The following is an 18,451-nucleotide window of genomic DNA, read 5'->3' on the forward strand; positions in this document are numbered from 1 at the left end:
AACATTCGTTATTTGCCAATTTTTTATTTCACGAATCACTGATGTGGAGCGAAAAACTACGAATTGCAAATTAGAGAGCTAACAGAATTGGAGAATTACTGGAATCGTTGGGGAGTTTTTTCAGATCGTTTGGTTGGACTCCGACGTTGCAAACTTCAGTGCCATTTTCCCACATTCGAGTTCGATTCTCTGTAAATTTTTTCCTCACAAGACCCCGCGATATTCGGTGTTCAACACTACGAATCTGCCGAGTACTTTTTGTTTTATTTTTTTCACGTCTATCGACTCGCCGATGTGCCGCACAGATAAAAAAGGCGACATCGTCTATCGTTCTTCTCTTTTTTTTGCTGACTTTCGAGAGTGCCTTCGTGCATGATCGCGGGGGCGCGTTTGCCGCGTCAACCATTTTTTCGCCTCGTCCACCTCCGCTGAAAAACCTCTCCCCAAACCTGTCGCGTAATTCCGCCTGGAAACTTTCATCCCCATTCACCTCCGCGTGTATTTAACCCTCTTAGACTTGGACCGGCGCCACTTCCGGCTTCGGCACTCGGTCAAACAACGCCCTCGATCGCGTTTCCTCAGATTTTTTCCCCTCGTCCCAGCTAATCGAGGAGCCTGCACGCTCAACGAGTACCATTGGTACTCTTCAAAGGCAAAGGGGCGAATAAAAAGTTTGAAACGCAAGAATCTACTCGAGATGGATATGACGCTGTACGTGGGTACGGGAACGCTAGAAAAATGCGGTGGCGGCGGCAATCGGTGCCAGGGTGGCTGATCGATCGGACGTGGGATCTTAGCGGGAAGGGGCACTGGAAACGGTGTGTAGAGTCACCGTTGGCCGAGGTAGGTACGTACTCGCCTCCTCGGCGTTCTTCCTGACTGCTCACACTCGCTATAGTCACCGTCCGATCGATTTTCGGCCAACATTGTGCCAAACGCACCATCCCCAATATCTATGTACAAAGAAAATATAGAGTGGCTCAAAAGTAGCGGTTACGGTAGTGGAGAACGAACGCATGAGTCTTCGGACAATGCTCCTCATTCGCTTTTCACTTTTCTCCCGATCTGGAGTCGCGGCAGCGACTCTGAGACAAGTACATTTATGTTTTTCTTTTCATCCCGAGGCTGAGGAGGCGGGGCGCGGTCAATATTTAGTTATCAATTTCTCACGGAGCGCGCATCTTCGTTGGAAATTTTGAAAAAAAAAAAGCGCTCGCGACGAAAAAAGCCGGTCCGTGAAGACGTGCGCTATTTTCCCGACACTCGATTCCGTATTGGTGCCTCCGAGTACGTACGTATTTTTTCATCTCTCGCGTCGAGAGACATCCAGCAAGCAACGGTTTTCTTCGACGAGCGCGAATCGTCAGGTTGAAAGCGTGGAGCACTGGGAGCTTCGTGGTTATTCGCCGACAATCGGGGACACGCCCGATCGATCCACCAAAAATCTTTACCGAACTAAAAGCTTTTATGTCACCCTTTTCTCTGATCTTTTCATTCTGAAGGAATGAAAAATCAGGCCGATCGATTCCATCCGATTCGATGCGGCGTCGAGGTGAAAATACTATTTTTAAATTTAAATTAAAATTTTAAATTTAAAATACTATTATACTCCCATGAAAATACTATTTTTCGAGCATTCCACGCACTATTTATACACTCGCGATCGGAAATCCCGACGGCAACAAGTTGATCAAGCTTCAACTTGACGTTCGTGACGAACAGGTCGAGATCGTTACCCTCGAGTCACTCATATTTTTACATCTCGTGCGGGAGCTCCCCGCACCGGAACGGACTTGTGGCTGATAAATGACGCGCTCAAGTTTCCAACGTTGCAGTCCAACGAAATGATTTCAAGGTATTCCTCTCCCATGACCGTATTTTTCGGTGGCGCAAATTCGGGTTCTCGAAATTTCGACTGATTTCTAACCTCTGAGAAAAGTCCCGGTTACATGGAAAAAGCTTTTGCTTCTGCCATTTTTCCAACTTCCATCGTTAATATCTTTTTTGAGCATTCGGCAAGCTTTATATTTTTTTTTATCCGTGAGACAGTTTGTATCAGCAAATTTAGAATTATTTAGTACATGAATTATTGTTGAATAGAAATTTAGTGACGATGGAATCTCCACAAACTCCCGTATGAATTTTACGATTTTTCAAGTTTTAATTCTTCATTAAATGTTCGATAACCGGACCTGAAATTTCGCCAATCTATTCGCATGCCGTTTTACTTTGCTGTAATTTAAAATCAGTTATTTGTAGAATTTCGGTTTCGCGAAAGGAATTCCTTAAAAAATTATTCAAGCACAGTTTTTCTCCAATTTCGTTCCCTGCCGATTTTGCGCGCAGTTTTTCAACCTGGACTTCGTGAATGCTTCGTGAAATCGAAAATTGGTGAATTGCAAATGTTTTTTTCGTTGGATTCGAACGTTGCAAACTTCATCGTCGTGCTGACGAGCCGAATTCGAAACTAATTTCATTTCATTCAATTTTATCCCTAATTCATGCACGATTGTCAACGAACGAATTTATATACGCGAACAGCAGCTTTCAATGGAAAGCAGGAATTTCTCGTATCTCCGACTCCCATCGGAGTTATCATTCCTTCTTAATCTCTCGCTCTCTGATCATTATACTTGAACAACTTACGAAAATATTCCGTCGTAAATTTTGTCTCTGCTTTATCTATACGAGCGCAGAACGTTTGGTGTTCAATCTTGTTATTCTCCCTCCCACCGTCGTTTCTCTGCCGCGACTGAATGAAATCTGCTTTTTTATCGTCGTTTATTCAATATTTCGGCGCCTTACAAGACGTCAATGACGCGGTAAACGGTGCGACGAAAATTCAATCGTTTTTTCCCTCCTAACGATCGAATTTCGAACACCTTCGATCGTCGCGGGGGTCAAACGATCGGGAACGAAAATCTCTACAAAAATGAACCGATGAGAACCGACGCGAAGCGTTGCTTCCACCCGGGCTTGTGTGCTTGCGGCTGCAAACGTTTTTCATCATCCCGGTCTGTAATATTGTTACCGTTTCGAATGAATGGCCGATCGTTTTATTGAATTTGACCTCCCGGGAAATAAGAGAGTTCCGCACGAGGCGTGCTCACTCGGGCACACTTTATACGGCGTTCCGAGCTTGGCAGACGCTAAAAAGGACATTAAATAGCAGAATGACGGAGGTTGAATTCGAGAACTTTGACCTTCACACGTCGACCTTCCCATCCGAGATTTAAAAAAAACGCACGAATTGCATCCGCAAGTAGAAACGAAGGCGACGACTCGCGAGTAAAAATCTTCCGAAGCACACTTCCAAATCGTTTTCGAGCGCAATCGTGAGTTGCGAGCAAAGCTAAAATATTTACGCACTCTGCACGTACTCTCGGAGGTAGGACTCGCGTGACGAGTCATCGGCGAGAAACAAATGTCGAGGATTCATCCATACAGTTGATAAAAAAAGGGCGAACAAATCGTCAGAAAATGATCGTTGGTCGTTGGCGAACACGAGCGAAGGGACGAGCCCGAGAGACGAAATCGTTGACAACCCGGGGACGCGAAAAGATTCCGGAAAGATTAATGTCGCGCGCGCAACCCCAATCACGAGTCCCTGGGGCCTCCGTGGGATTACAAATTCTCTCTCTGCGCGACTCTCTTTTCCCGGGATGGCTCACGAGTCTCTCTCATTCTATTACCATTATTACATCGTCCCTGGTAATCCTGGCCGAGCGGATCCTCCGCCGAGAACGAGCAGCCGGAAACATTAGTCTGTAAATAAAGAGTGTCATCTTCCCGGAACTATTAGTCCAATTGAGATAGACATTGAAATAGAAAAAATTAGGGGCAGCGATTTTTTCCTTAAACGTGCATTCGCCGCCGTCTTGATTTGAAGTTCAATTTTTTCGTTTTTCTGAAATAACTCGTTAATTTTCAACTTTCGAGGAAAAATGGTGGTATCCAAAGTTGTTGGAAATTTAATTTCCCACGAGTTTGGTCATTATCATTTTTAAGCTAGGATCAATATTTGCAGAGTTATACCCCCCGACGTTTAAAAAAAAAAAATCACTGCCCCTAATTTTTTCTATTTAAGGCTGTTTTTATGTCTATCTCGACTGGACTACATGCTCCTTCGATCGCGTGATCGGACGTCGAGGAGAAACAAAATCATGCACGAAAAATGTGGAACTAATAAAACATTTTGGAACGAAAACTACTTCGATATTTTTCCACACATTTATACGACGCTGAGGTTTGCAACGTTCGAGTCCAACGAAATGAAGGAAAAAAACATTTGTAATTCACCATTTTTTCATTTCACGAAGCATCGTTGTGGCTTGAAAAACCACAAATTGGAAATTCGGCAGGGAACGAAATTGGTGAATTACTGAAATTATTGGAGTGTTTTTTTAGATCATTTCGTTGGACGTATGAATGGTGCGTGTTAATTGGAAGGAAAGACGTTGCAGGCGCCCCCGTTGGGTCGGAGCGGTTCCGAGTTGATGAACTTTCGAGTAGGACCGTAGCGGTTCAGGGCGGATTTTTCTTCGGTGTTGACGGTGTTTTGTCGCGCGCGTGTGGGACGACCCTCCCGTTTCGTGAGCTCCGCACACGATTCTCTCGAGGAAGTCTGCCATTAAAAAGCTGTGCGATAGAACGAACGGATCGACTATTTCACGCCGAGCGATGCTCGACGGCAAGTTTTTCCCATCGCTCGGTCAACGCTCCATTATACTTAACAAAAAAATCGTTGCCAAATTCGTAGCTTTGAAAGATTACCGCATAGCTTCGCGTCAATGGGAATGGAGATTTAACAATTTCTAATGAGCGAATCGATCGATCCACGCGTTACCGAACCGAACGCCTTTGCATCGTTGCCAGTCGTCGAAATCGGGCACAACGATGATCGTGGCAAGTTTATTCCCGGACAGAATAATCAAGCGATGCACGCGCGCCGCATACCCGAGCCAAAGTGCCCGGTACGCTCCCAAAAATGACCAATCATTCGACTAAATGCATCCTGATGCAGAAAAGTGTGATGGACCGTTCGACCCAGCGTTTAAGTGTGCGGTGTAAAAAACGTAGCGCGGCATTAAGTTAGTTCATCTGGTAATCGAATTAAAGTAATTCGACCGTTCTATGGCTAGTCAAGTGAGCAACTACTTTACGTTGATTAAATTCAAGTCTGAATTATTAATAAAATTAGTAAACACCTACATTGAGAATATTTTTATCACAAGTGTGTAATAAAATGCTACAAAAATGTCACCAGGGATCAAATTTATACTTCAACTTGACTAGTTAATTATTGAGTCCGACACTTTGAGTACACATAACCTCGGGAACATTTCTATTGTGCGAAAGAAACTTTACATCGGTGTAATGACACTGAGAAAAATAATGATCAATTCGTTACGAAAAGCGAAGCTGCCAGATTAATCGAACCACGTGTGTCAGACTCGAAAATAAATTTAGTGAAATTCCCACGATTTTAAACGACGCGTCAAAAACTTAAGTTTTTTTATGTATTCTTTCTTAACCAGAGGGGATCTTGAACTATCATTTGCCGCAAAAAAAAGTGGACCTTCATCATCGAACGGCCGAACTACTTTAACAAAGAGATTTCGATTTAAGAATTCGAATACATTAATAAATAATATAAAAAATCCTGTAAAAAGTTCGAGGCACAGTTCTTGCAGAAACTATGTTCACAGCTTCGTGAAATCCATTCAATACTTATAAAGTTCGCAATTAATGATTTTTTTTTTCTCGAAAAATGGTGATTATTGGGAGGTTAACCGACACGTTACTTTGACAATGGGAACGTTGCAACCGCGTGCTTTTTCAAACCGGAAACTACGTTTTCTGATGCACGCAACTCGCACCAGGAACTTGCAATAAAATATGAAGGGCGGGTGAGAAAATATTGATGCAATTGAGAAAAACTCGTTTTTCAGACGTTTCTGGCATGCTTTGATTATGCGAACGCAGACAGTACAGGTCACGAGGTCGCGGCGTTGCCAAACTCACTGGACCGACTACGCTAGTCGCGATAACTTTTCTTTTGACTAACTCGCTACCGGATGAACTTCCTTAAGAGTATGGATCAGTCGACTAACCTCACTTGGAATTTTTGAAATTGAAATTCTCTGACACGGTTTGACCGATTAAAAAAAGGCTCTGTCAGCCCGCGCAGAACGATGGCAAAAATCGACTGACAGAGCCCTTTTTTTAATCGGTCAAACTGTGTCAAAGAATTTTTATTTCGAAATTTGCAGCTATCTCTCTCACACTCACGGTTGCGATATACCGACTGATCCATCCTCTTAATCGCCATGATCGACCGATGTGTCAACTGATAATGGATCGAAAGGGAGTCATTATTCGTTCCGGTGTAGCATGCACTGAAATATACGACGAGGAAAGCACGGGCCGAACGAATGAACCCAGGAGAATGTGTTTTCCCTCAATACTTCTATTCCTGGCAAAAAAAAATGACGCTCAAACGTGTGTGACGCTCTCTGCGTTTACCGATTTTCAAAGAAAAAACTTTTCACATTGTCGCCCGGGGTACTCCGACCCTCCAAAGCTCGTGTCAAATAATTCAATCAAATACGAATTCTCCATTCGCTCAAAATTATTGCGGCGAATCGTGAATAAAAATGCAGCGAATCCGTCAGATTGTTAAGGAAGTCGAGGCATTAGAATGAAAATGATGGCATCGCTTTTAAATCGATTGCATCTTATAAAGTGAAGAGTAAAAAAATCAGTTAAATTTTCAGACAATTTAGGAGCATCGTTGCTGAGAAAAATCAATAACAATTTGGACCAAATTACATGTAACCTTACGGAAGTCCAATTTACCAATGTTTTTTTTTTCACGAATTATTGATGTAGACTGAAAAAAAAAACAAATTGCAAATTAGGCAGGTATCAGAATTGAAGAGTTACTGGAGGAATTGTTGGGAAGTTTTTTACGTCATTTCGTTGGACTCCAACGTTGCAAACTTCAGTGTTATCGTTAAAAATGATGCTGAAAAAATGAAATTTTTTGGGCAACACGAGCAAGACTTTCCGAATAATGCCAATTTTTTTCACATTTATTAGGATATTTGCTGAGATTACATCAATAATAATCTGTTTCCCGTGCAGTTATTTGAGGCTAGGATCGTCACCGTCCGCGTTTTCGACTGAGCTTTCACCAGTTTTTCGTCTTTTTTTCCCGAGTCTTTTAAGAATAGTGGATCGCGACGATACAATGTTGCCATGCTAAAGCATGTTAAAAATATTAAGAATTTCAAAATAATAAAAATTTAATAAAATTTGATAAATGTATTCTTTAAAAATATATAAGACAATATGAATTTTTTTAGATCTTTCTACCACATAGCTCTCGAGTAATTGAACACTAAAGTTCACGTGTATAAGCATAGAGTTTACACATATCCAGTTATACATCTCGTGCATAAGAACTTCGATTCAACGCTCAATTGCTCGATAGCCATGTGGTAAAAAAATTTTTAAAAAAATTGTATTTGTATACTCGATGCCAAAGAATGTTATCGCCAAATTTGATCAAATTCTGATTATTTTGATTTCGTGATCCATCCCCCTTAAAAAGTGTATGCAACATTGGCAAACTGTAGAGTGGCTTAACTTTTGAAAGGTACAGGTCATAACTTTTGGTTTTAAAAAATAAGTGTGCGGCGTCAACTTCCTTGAAGAAATTTTTCCTCGTTCTCGCCCGAAAGGTCTTTCCCTAATTTCGGTGATGAGTCACCGGGGGCGCCCGCGAGCGAACGCGACAAAGGGGCAGACGGAGACACAGTAAAAAAGAGAGAGAGAGAGAGTAGGTCAAACAATGGGGTTGCTTAGTTGTCCGATGAGGTCACGGGGGGTTCGAACATCGACGTAACAGTCGTAACACGCGGCAGAGATGGAGAGCGGAGAGAGGAAGAAAGAGCGAGGTCGATGGGGAAGGGGTGTGAGGAATGATAGACGAGAGTGCGTTGGAAGAGTCAAACCGCTGGCGTGAGCCCGGTAGCGATTCGAAGCTCGAGAGTGACCCCGCCGCGATACACAGAGCCAGGGGCTCGTGGTGGGGAGACAGGAGAAGCAGAGAGTGCGCTCGTACCGGCACTGTGGCCCCCTGACACACATTGACTCGTTAATGTAACGACATAATGGCTAATTTAGCGATAATAAGCGCGAACCGTATCGTCCAAATTAACGTCGAAGGTGAGACGAGCGCGCAGAGTCATCGAGTTCGTACGCCCGCTGGACCAGCGCAGCCGGACCAATTTCCCTCGGTCTTTCTCACCGCCTTCCGACAACGAGTCCTCACATTTCCCTACCGCATCTCATTATCTCGATTTCTCATTATTTTTTCCCAATTTCCTACCATTTTTGTAACATTCAAATACGCTTTCGGATTATACCCCCGACTCGGGTGTAAAAAACGTTCATGGGTTCGAACATGCACGTTGATTACACGACGGATTCAATCGTTCGTCCGCGACACCTGTCAACAACGTCGGCGCTATAAAATGGATGTTTATTCTTGTATAAACCGCGCTTAACAATTACGCAGACACGTTCGAATTAACGTTTATTTGGAATAATATTTTAGAAGTAAATTCTTGAGGAATGTAAGCGATGGACTTTTTTAATGGCATACCGCGATAATAACGAACGTGCGCTTGTGTCGCACGCCGCTCGAGGCGTGACTCAACCTTCCCGTTGTTTTCTCAACTTTGGCCGGTAGCGTGGCGCCATCCACCGGGCTACGCGAAGAAACTCCGTAACGGCTGACGCAGGCCCGTACCGTTGGAACAAACCACTCTCGAACGCCGTTCAATCATTTGCTTCATTTTTTTACTCGTCTCTGGAAACTATTTTTCGGAGATGTGTCTTTCGAAAAGAAAAATACTACGTGGAAATCCTTCGGAAGGGTTTCCACATTGGGAGGCTGATCGTCCGAGTACGCGTTTCGAGTCTGACGGAAATATACTCAGCGAAAAAGTCTACGCGGAGAGACCTAAACGATCGTTGGTATTTTCGTAGAGATCCAACGAATCGATTTATTTTATATTATTTTTTCAATGTTTTGAGATCTTCGATTGTTTTCGTGTCAATCGAGAAACAAAATTTTTCCTACTTTTGGTCATTTTCGTCGAAATTTCAAGTTTCAAAGTTTGAAGTGAAAATAAAAAAATGTAACTTCAGTCCTCGTCGAGACGTCACGAGTAACGATACGAAATAAATTTCTGAAAATTTGTTTCTAAAAAAAAGTAGTTCAACGCACAAATAGAACGAAACAAATGGGACGAGTTTTGTGTCGTCGATGCATTTTGGTGAGCGTTGCATGACGCTAGTCTCTTTTTTCCAAAAACTTTTGACAGGTTCACGAGAGTTGTATTTTTTGAAAATTGCCCGATCGCGTCAACAACGCGTCGATGACTCCGCCAAATAGTTGAAAGATGCCAGAGTTCGTTATTGAAAATTCGGTCTACAGAAATTTTGTCACTCGAATCCCGTGTAATATTTTCGTCGAGAACGCGCGTGTTTTATCTTCTTGGAGAGTCAGATTCGCTTCATGATACTGAGAACATGATCGATTCAGCACAATTTGTCGCAGTTCCACGAATTTATGTTTTTTCCTCCGCGCCGAGAAAAAGACGTTACAGTTTTTTCATCTACTTCAACTTTTTTTTCAGACCTTCAAGCTTACCAGTGCGACAGTTGCATAATCGAAATTCGAACCATTTTTTTCCACAAAACACGGTTTAAAAAAAATGTGTAATTTTTATGAAAATTTGCAGCTTGTTGAGCGTACGTGAGCTTGAATAAATTATTTGTGTCTTTATTCCATAAAGAGCGTAGGAAAAGAGCGACGGGTGATTTTCCTTCGCTTTGTTAGATGGAAATCGCGAAAAAGGGGGAAAGAATAAAAACAATGGCATACGCCACATTGTCACGGTGATCGGAACGTACGAGGGTGTATGAGCCACGCTGAACTTGCCCGACTCGTCTCTCATTATTCATACGGGGGAACGCTTTATGAAGTGGAAGCGACCGAAAGAACGGGCAATACAGAAACGTCGAATGGTCAGGGCGTGGTTAACGGACGGTATTCACATGGCACGCCAAGTGGCGATGTCAATTTGTCAATGTTTTTTATCGTTCATTATGAATTTGCTGTACAAGCTTTTTCTTCCAACGATCGTCACACGCGACACATCACAATTACAATCGCTTTGAAAATCGATTGATCGCGGGAGATAAAATTGCCTAGATTTGCGATTTGAATGGTATTCGATCGATTGATAATAATTGTAATACGATATAACACCCAGCGAACGCCGTATTTAATAATATGGAGGGAAAAAAAGCAAACGGACGCAAAAGCAAAAAAATTGCTTTGATGATCTAATAAAAAATATAGTATCGATGTATTTCAAATGGCGAAATGTCAACGACGATCGTGGTAATGAAAATGAATAACGATTCGAAAGAATAATTGTCTTACCTCCGAATCGAGATCTCCCTTGGACGCCATCTTGTCAACAACAATGATGGCCGCCCGCTCCCCACAGGGTAAAACCGCGTACTACCTGTTCGTCTTTCGTTCCACGAGAAGATTTGGGGCCCGTCCCCGTACGGTCGATAAAAAAGATCAATCGGCGACAACACCCAACGTGTTATACACACTTCACACGTTCAAGAAAAAGAAACTTTTTTCATCAACTTTACGAATCCGTTGCGTACTATTATCGTAATAAAAACAAAAATAAAACTAGCAGCGTCTCACCGGGCGGAGCGTCGTTCTGGACGCGATTCAAACTTGTTTTTTGTTTTTCTATCCGCCAAATCGCTTACAGCACAAGTAAATTCAAATTTCTATTCCGGCACCGCTCGCAGGGGAAAAAAATCCATCCCAGACCGCTATCGAGCACCACTATTAAAAGTTTCGGCAGAATTTTCCCAAAAATTTTATTGATTTTTGTTGTTGTGTATATACTCGCGAACGAAAGTCTTATGAGAATCTGACACACGATGTGTGACGATACCAGGCTCTAATGTTGCTTTCCCGTTCCCCTCTCAGTTTCACGCAACGTACACTCAGCGCCCTCCCCCCACTCCGGACACGCTTAGCACGAGCACTTCTACACGCCTCATCTACTGGCCTCAACACTCGGCTAAGCTCGTAGGATGCTCGCAGCTTAGATAGTCTAGCTTGACGCGTTACGTGTGACGTCACACTTTCATATATTTTTACGCTAAATACTGTTCACACACGCGGACGAAGTAATAGAGAAATAGAGTTATCGGTGATCGCTACTCGAACGGTGGGGAAGACGGGAGTGGGAGACCTTTCGTCGGACAACGCGAGGTGTGAACATGACCCAACAAGACCCTCCATCACCCCACTCTTCCATTGTTCCAAACGAAGTGGGGTTATACCGCGTAGCTCTCAATTTGTGTATTTTATTTTATTTTCTCCACTATTACAGCGGCCATGAACTTTTGGTAAGGAATTATCGTATATCCGTAGTTTTTACGAAAAATCGATGCATTATACTTGAATCGAAACTCAAAGACCGTACACGCGATGGACAAGAGAAGGTTCCAAACAGTGAAAGAAAATTGTTTTCCATGCCATGCGGTAATTTTCCCTATAAACATCGTGCGCCATATTTTTATCTTTCTATTCTACGTTGAATATTTTCGAACGAATTGATTTGCTGATCCTATATGAAAACGAGAGGGGAGCGAGAGAGAAAAGGCAGGGAGGGAACCTGGCATTCGACGGTCCCATATACGTATCGGCAACTGCACTTATCGTCTCATTTATACTCGTTAATTCTGTCTCTAATTAGTATAAATCTACTACATTAAATTTGTAAGGTCACGATCGGCTTCCTTATTATCCCAGACTTTGTTACACATTGAAATTTAGTTATATTTATTCGTACATCTTCGTAAAAAAAGGTATCATCAACAAGGACTTTTTCCGACATTTTTTGACATCGCGACGGTCGTGGATTAACCTCGTGTCACATCCCATCGGTTGTTTCAACTAAATCGAAAAAGCAGTGCTCAGTAAAAAAGACAGGAAGCCTCCAAGTCCAAAACAAAATCTGGTCGAGCGAAAACTCGCTCGAAATGAAAACAAAGAGTTGTAAAGGCGCGAGCGATACGCACCGAAAGCGTGTTTGTATAACGAACTTTGCAAGCCCGTACAGAGTTTCAAAGGTCGCTAGAGAGCAAATTAACCCCTTGATAAAAGCGGACTGTTTTCTCACACTGTCCAAAAATCTCTTCCACATCTTCACACATATAAAATGAATATCAACGTTACTTTCTCCGTGTAGCATTATTACGTGATTCTCGAACGTCTGATTCCGTCTCTCGTCGCTCCCATAAACGCGATATAACTTTTGTCTTGAGTTACGACGACGTTTAATCTGTGCCTCGTAGATGGCGACACAAACGTTTTTTTTGACATTTTTTCCCTCGAGCTGTTTCGTACACAGATTATATTTGCGAAGGCATGAATTCTTGTAGCAATTTATCTTTTTTATTCGGTAGCATTTATTATTCGAATTTCTCGTTTTCATGTGACAGAGAATCTTGCTCTGAACGAAATAAAATGGAATGAAATATGACTTCTCTTATTCTTTGAGCAATCCGTTTACGTTGATTCAACTCTTTTTATTCTTTTCAGTATCCGAGACGTTTACAACAGTTTCTATCCGTGCTTCGTATAATTAGTGCACGACGACGTACTATACATGTTTTGGGCGTCGTGAAATGGGAAGATTCCAACGACGTGACTGACCGAGCCTCTAGTTTTTCGTGTCGCGTGTGCTGTGTCCATCCACTTCAACGGACACAATTCAACCAATGATAACTTTAACAATCGGATGAATCCGATTATTAAATAAAAATGAAAAGTATTGTTAGGAGTTGAATTCGTCGGAGAATTTCGAGGATCGATTGGACGTTTTTTTCGAAAATTAAATTTTCGATGTCCACGCGAGGAATGCCAATGCGAATTTTAGAAATTGGAATCCTACGAAACGGAAAATTTGATGCATCGGATACGATAGAAGAGAGAAGAGGAAAAATGCCATGGTCCGGAGACGTGCCTGCGAATATGAGTGCGCGGATGCTAGACTGCGAAATTGGATCGACGATGAATTCGAGTGGAAACGGACGCCGAAAGATCGTGCAAAACCATTCGATTGGTTATGCGGTTGGCGCTCGGACGATAATTTAATTAACAAATCTAATAGGACGACTATGTGTTACGCGACCTCGACGAGGCCAAGCAGAATTCCAAATGAAATACTCCAACAGTGTCATCGAAAATAAATCGAGGCACGAAATAAGCGTACGAACAACACTCCAGTGGCAATCGTCGCGACGCTGCAGACATTTGAGGGATCGTAATTGACGCGATCCATCCAATCCTGTCAGCTGGCAACTCTCCATTTTCATCTTAAAAAATTTAACTCCGGTGAGAATTTTCCGAGTCGAAATTCCACTACGATAATCATGCTTCCGTTTTTCGTGTTTTTTAAATATTTTTTTACCGATTAATCCGTCTCGGTTCGTCGCCGTCTTTTTCTTCCATCGACAACGTTATCGATGGGATTTGTTCGCAGAGATGACGAGCGTCTCGGGGCACCGCTCCAACAATTTGCTGCTTTCCCTGCAAGCCAGGCCACGTCCGATCGATGAGCAGGGATGTGGGTCAGGCATACGCCCGAGAACCACCCCTACGGGATCTCCCTCCCGGCCAGCCCTATTCGATGTACACACACGCACACAAAGACACACACGATGCGATTATCTTCATAAAGGATCGAAACTCTTCTCTCCCCCTATTTCCCCCAATTAGAAAAAATTCCATGGGCGCTTCCTCCCCCGGTTTTTGTCACAAAATTCTCCCCTTCCGAACACTCGAAGCGAATTAATTCCCAGCCTCGGACCGATACACTCCTCCCTCCTCGACGTCGCTCTCCCTAAAATCGACGCACCAATTCGATTTCTTCTCACACACTCGATGACGTTCGAATTTTCCGTTGTACTTGACCGAATTTCCACATCAGATTTCCTTTCGGATCATTTTATAATGAGAAGGCAAACATTTTTTGGTCGCATTTTCGAGGACGATTGAATTCGTCGCCCAACACATTAATTGGAAGCTAGTGAGACGCGCGAGTACTTTCGGACGATGCTGAACGCCCTGAGCGGATCACTTTTTTCATCAGTCGCAGCGTCGTTCTATACTCAACGCTCATTATCGAGAGAATCACGGCAGTTTTCGCCCATCAAGCTATTTCTTTCACACAGTAAAGTAAAAGTGCACGCGAATTGATTGACGAAATTTCAGGTCAGGTTTTCAAACATGGATGTAAAAGCGGCTCGCACTAGTCGATGGACAGTCTTTGAGCACATTTTTTCAAAGAAATTACCACGGGCAATCGTATAGAGCACAATATTATTAAGAAATCTTGTAATGATTTTTTAATGGTAAATAATATTTAAGTTCATTTCATTACGAAAAGGATTTTATGCAGAGTTATTAACAACACGACTCGGTAGTGCAGTGTGAAAAGTTTACGTCTGACAACATCGGACGTAACCAGCTGACAGCTCAGGTTAGAGCTTACCGTAACGACAAAGGGCGCGTTCGGGGAGTCGCTATTTGCGCTACAAACGCTAACGTTATCATTGAATGATATTACTATATCTTGTATTTTTAGCGCAAATAGCGACTCCCTGAACGCGCCCAAAAAAGTTCCATAATGCGTTGTACGACGAATGTTTACATTTGTAGATTGTGCGACGTTGCCACAACTTCACGGGGTTACAAAATTCTGAGGTTCCGTGAGCATTTGTCGTCTTTAACTTTACATTTCTAATTCAGATGTCCGTTGACCCTCTTTTTTTAACGAACCGTTAAAATCCTCAGAGTTCAATGCACATAATAGACGTTTTTTACGATTAACATGCGATATAAAAATGCATAAAATTTTGAGTTATAGAGGCTTCGAAGTCATTGTGGCTTGACACTTAAAATTGTTTTCTTTTGACTGAAAATATTTCGATTGAACAGTCGTTAAGGGACCTTGAAATTTCACAGAGATTAAGTTTTATGCTTGGACTGGATAATATAGAAAAAAATTAGAGTGCCATCTGAAGTGGAGCCTAGTGCTTGTACATCCTTAACATAGAAATAAAACCTGAAAAATAAGTTGGAAAAATGGCAGAAGCAGAAGCGTTTCTTACTTCTCAGAGATTAGAAATCGGTCCAAATTTCGAGTGGCCCAATTTGCGGCACCAAAAAATACGGCGATGCGAAGCTTAACGACGAAATTTCATGAATAAAAGTTTGTGTTTATTTTGAATAGTGAGAAGCTGTACACTGAACGTGATGCGTCATTGGTCGAAGGTTCATTCATCAAACCAACGAAAAGCTCGAATACGGCGATAAAAAACATAATCTCAACGGAGGCTCATAGGCTCAAAGGTAGTCGAGCTCAACGTTATTGATTTTTATCGCCAATTTTGATCATCGCCGGTGATATCCCCGCTCTAAAATTATCTGTCGACGACTTGAGCACTGAGCTTGAAACACACGTGGACGTTGCCAGAATCGTCGACGAGAGAGAATTGAAGAAGGAGTCCGAGCTTCGGATAGGCCTGCTGAACGGGCATCTCGAGTCCGTAAGTCACAACTTCACCCTCGTCCAGCGGGCAATAACCGTTCACGAGAGATTTGCATGCGTTTTGTTCCGGCAGCTCGTACGGGAGCGTGAAACCAGCAGCGGTCACCATCACTTGAGGCTTCAAATTCGCAGTGTTTTTCACTGTTGACAATGAAGATTGACATTATTTCAACGATTGTGGGAGCCCCGGTACAATTCTTGTAGGGAATATTCTTGGAAAGCGAGAAAAATTGATGGAATGGAAAGATGGATTATTTTTGCAACGAAATATGATTCCATCGAGCTCGTTATCGGTCGAAGTAAATCGTTGGATGTCGCCGCGTGTGGCTGAAATTCGTGTCTCGAGCACCGCGCGAAGGGAAAACCTCGACAATTATAATGTGAGGAGAAAAACGTTGGAAAATCCCTGAAATTTGGCGCAACAAATTTCCGAACGTTTCATGAGATTTGATCCCTTGGACAGCGTGTATACTTACCGACTGAAAAGTCCCATTGGGCCTTGACCGATTCACCGCGATAAAAGTTGCAAGGTTCGTCCTCACATCCCTCGACTCTGAGTGCCACTGGTTCTTTGCCTTCCGCGCAAGGTGAGAAATGAGTTGCCGCGGTCGAGGCAATGCAGAAAACTGCCAAGAGGAATGCTGCGAAAAGGCAAAAATTTTTTGTACGAACGCTCATTACTCCCAACTCCATTCCCGTCCCCGTGTGTCATTGAGCAATTTTAACAAAATTTAATGGCATTGAATCCGACAAATGGCACGTTTCAGTGTGACACATTAAATGCGCCACAAAAAAATGTGGCATTACGGAGTGCCAATGAGGTATACGATCATCGAAATTCCTCGACACAGTTTGACCGATTAAAGAAAGGCGCGCGACGTCAGTCGATTTTTGCCATCGTCCTGCGTAAGCTGACGTGAGCCTTTTTTAATCGGTCAAACTGCGTAAAAGAATTTCAATTTCGAAAATTCCGAGTGAAGTTGGTCGACTAATCCATACTCCCCGAAAACACACTGCAGTTAAATCAAGAAAACTCTCTCAAAGAAATAAATCAATTACTATTGAATCACCAATTTTTTTTTTCAGTCTAAATCGGGCCGGGCTGTGTAAAAATCCTTAAGGGTATACTTGGAAATAAACTACTACTACTACTACTGCTATATGAGAATGTAATTAAGTACTCACCTCTGCTAGCAATCATTATGATGGATTGAGACGTCTAGGCACGATTGAGACTGGATGAGGATCAATCGAGCGGAGGCCTATTATATACAGGGCCCGTTGATCAATATCTAATCGTGCGTTTCTCATTCTCTCTTTATATACCGTTGATAAAAAGCATTAACGAAAATAATAGTGGTGATTTGGTGATCTGCATTCTCACAGACACCATGAACACTGGCCAGTATCGCTTCTACAGCGGACCCTTTATTTTTATCTTTTTCTTTTTACTGATAAATTATTGTTTGTAGACGTTACTCAAGTTTGTCAGGTGCGTTGTCTTATCGCTCGAGATTTTGCACCTGTGTTTGCTCGACGTAGCCAACGTCCATTGAACAATAAAATACACGAGCTCCCCCACTGCTGCTTCTCTATTGTTACGCAGAATATTTAACTTAACAATCGTTCGATCCTCGGCCCCGTCGCATTCCCTATCTTGCTTCCTCCGAATCGAACGTCTTTAAAATCTTTTCCTCCGGAATAAATTGCCACTGGCAATTCATATACGGCGCGTTACATTCTCCAAATTTTTCGTTTCCCCTCGACAATTTTGTTTTATAATTTCGACCGGGAGGTCCCCGGCGAACGAAATGAACACCAAATTCTTCGTCCAAACATGTAAGAAGCTAGAATATTCTCTTCAATTGTTGCTGTTTTTTTTTCGAATAGGGGAGACCGGGGCAAGTTTACTAATAAACAATAACATCGCAACTACGGAACGTAAACATGCTCCGGGTTGATGTAATGGTCGTTTAAAAACCGTGAAGAATTTTCATAAATCCAAGGACAAAAGCAAATTTTTACATCAATCTTATCTATTTCTTGCAGTCTCGATTTTTTTCTAATTATTGCAATAATTCTCTACATGGAAAGTTCACGTGTTAAACTATAATTGTCCACAGTATTTTTTCTCAAAAGTCGCTGTAATTTTATGGTAGAAGGTTTAGTTGCTGAACAAAAGCAGTGCGGTGTAAATAGGCCAACAGTGGAACAGGGTCGCGACGTACACGAGTGCTCTAAATGGGCCTACTCAAGGTGTGCCAGTAAAAACATAATATTCCATGTGTGTGGAAACTGTAATTCTGATTGTGATGACGAGGACGAGGATAAAAATATCCCTTTTTCTCACACTCGTGAGCAAAAATTATCTTTACATTCACTCGTGTCAACATTTTGTATTAATTGTTCGAATAATCAGATAAATAATATTGATAACTACCCCTTTTTATTAATTTCACTAATACGTAGTTGATTTTCAGGCAAAAACAGTGCCATAGTCAGCTTGCCCGAGTGCTTGGGTCGGTTGACACAAAAAAAGATTGGAAAAGCGATTCAATAACTCATTTCGTTTAACACTTAAATATTCAAACTTTTATCCGACCCAGAGGAAGGTTGCTTCGATTCGAAACAACCGTCTGGTTTTTGAAATCGTCTTTAGTTCCTTGTTTACAAGCAATAGTTTGAAAAGTTGGCCGGCCTCTCCAACTTCATTTATT

General features: G+C 42.3%; 2 protein-coding genes across 5 annotated transcripts in view; both read right to left on the bottom strand.

Annotated features, from left to right (window-relative positions):
- Positions 1–11,040, bottom strand: part of Atpalpha (sodium/potassium-transporting ATPase subunit alpha) — a 67,409-nt gene extending 56,369 nt beyond the window's left edge. Inside the window, exons 1-2 of one of the 4 annotated variants that reach the window (XM_043418146.1) lie at positions 10,805–11,039; positions 10,523–10,703 (exon numbers count right to left, since the gene is read on the bottom strand). In XM_043418146.1, the coding sequence (XP_043274081.1) occupies positions 10,523–10,552 (30 nt within the window). In that variant the 5' untranslated portion in view covers positions 10,553–10,703; positions 10,805–11,039. Of the gene's footprint in view, positions 1–10,522 lie in introns of all 4 variants that reach the window. The other 3 variants (XM_043418145.1, XM_043418144.1, XM_043418148.1) reach the window with 3 other exon arrangements.
- Positions 11,041–15,381: 4,341 nt separating this feature from the next.
- Positions 15,382–17,074, bottom strand: LOC122410124 (Niemann-Pick type C-2c). The gene is made up of 3 exons (XM_043418171.1): positions 16,920–17,074; positions 16,211–16,375; positions 15,382–15,875 (listed from the first exon to the last, which is right to left on the bottom strand). Exons 1-3 carry the CDS (start codon positions 16,933–16,935, stop codon positions 15,607–15,609), a joined length of 450 nt encoding a protein of 149 aa, XP_043274106.1. The 5' UTR covers positions 16,936–17,074; the 3' UTR covers positions 15,382–15,606.
- Positions 17,075–18,451: the final 1,377 nt, after the last annotated feature.

This window comes from Venturia canescens, chromosome 4 (assembly GCF_019457755.1).
Source record: "Venturia canescens isolate UGA chromosome 4, ASM1945775v1, whole genome shotgun sequence".
NCBI lineage: Eukaryota > Metazoa > Arthropoda > Insecta > Hymenoptera > Ichneumonidae > Venturia > Venturia canescens.

Excerpts from the sequence above, each read along its gene's own strand:
- LOC122410124 (XM_043418171.1), bottom strand. Across the intron at positions 15,876-16,210 it reads CCAATGGGACTTTTCAGTCG|TGAAAAACACTGCGAATTTG; the intron begins GTAAGTATACAC and ends CATTGTCAACAG.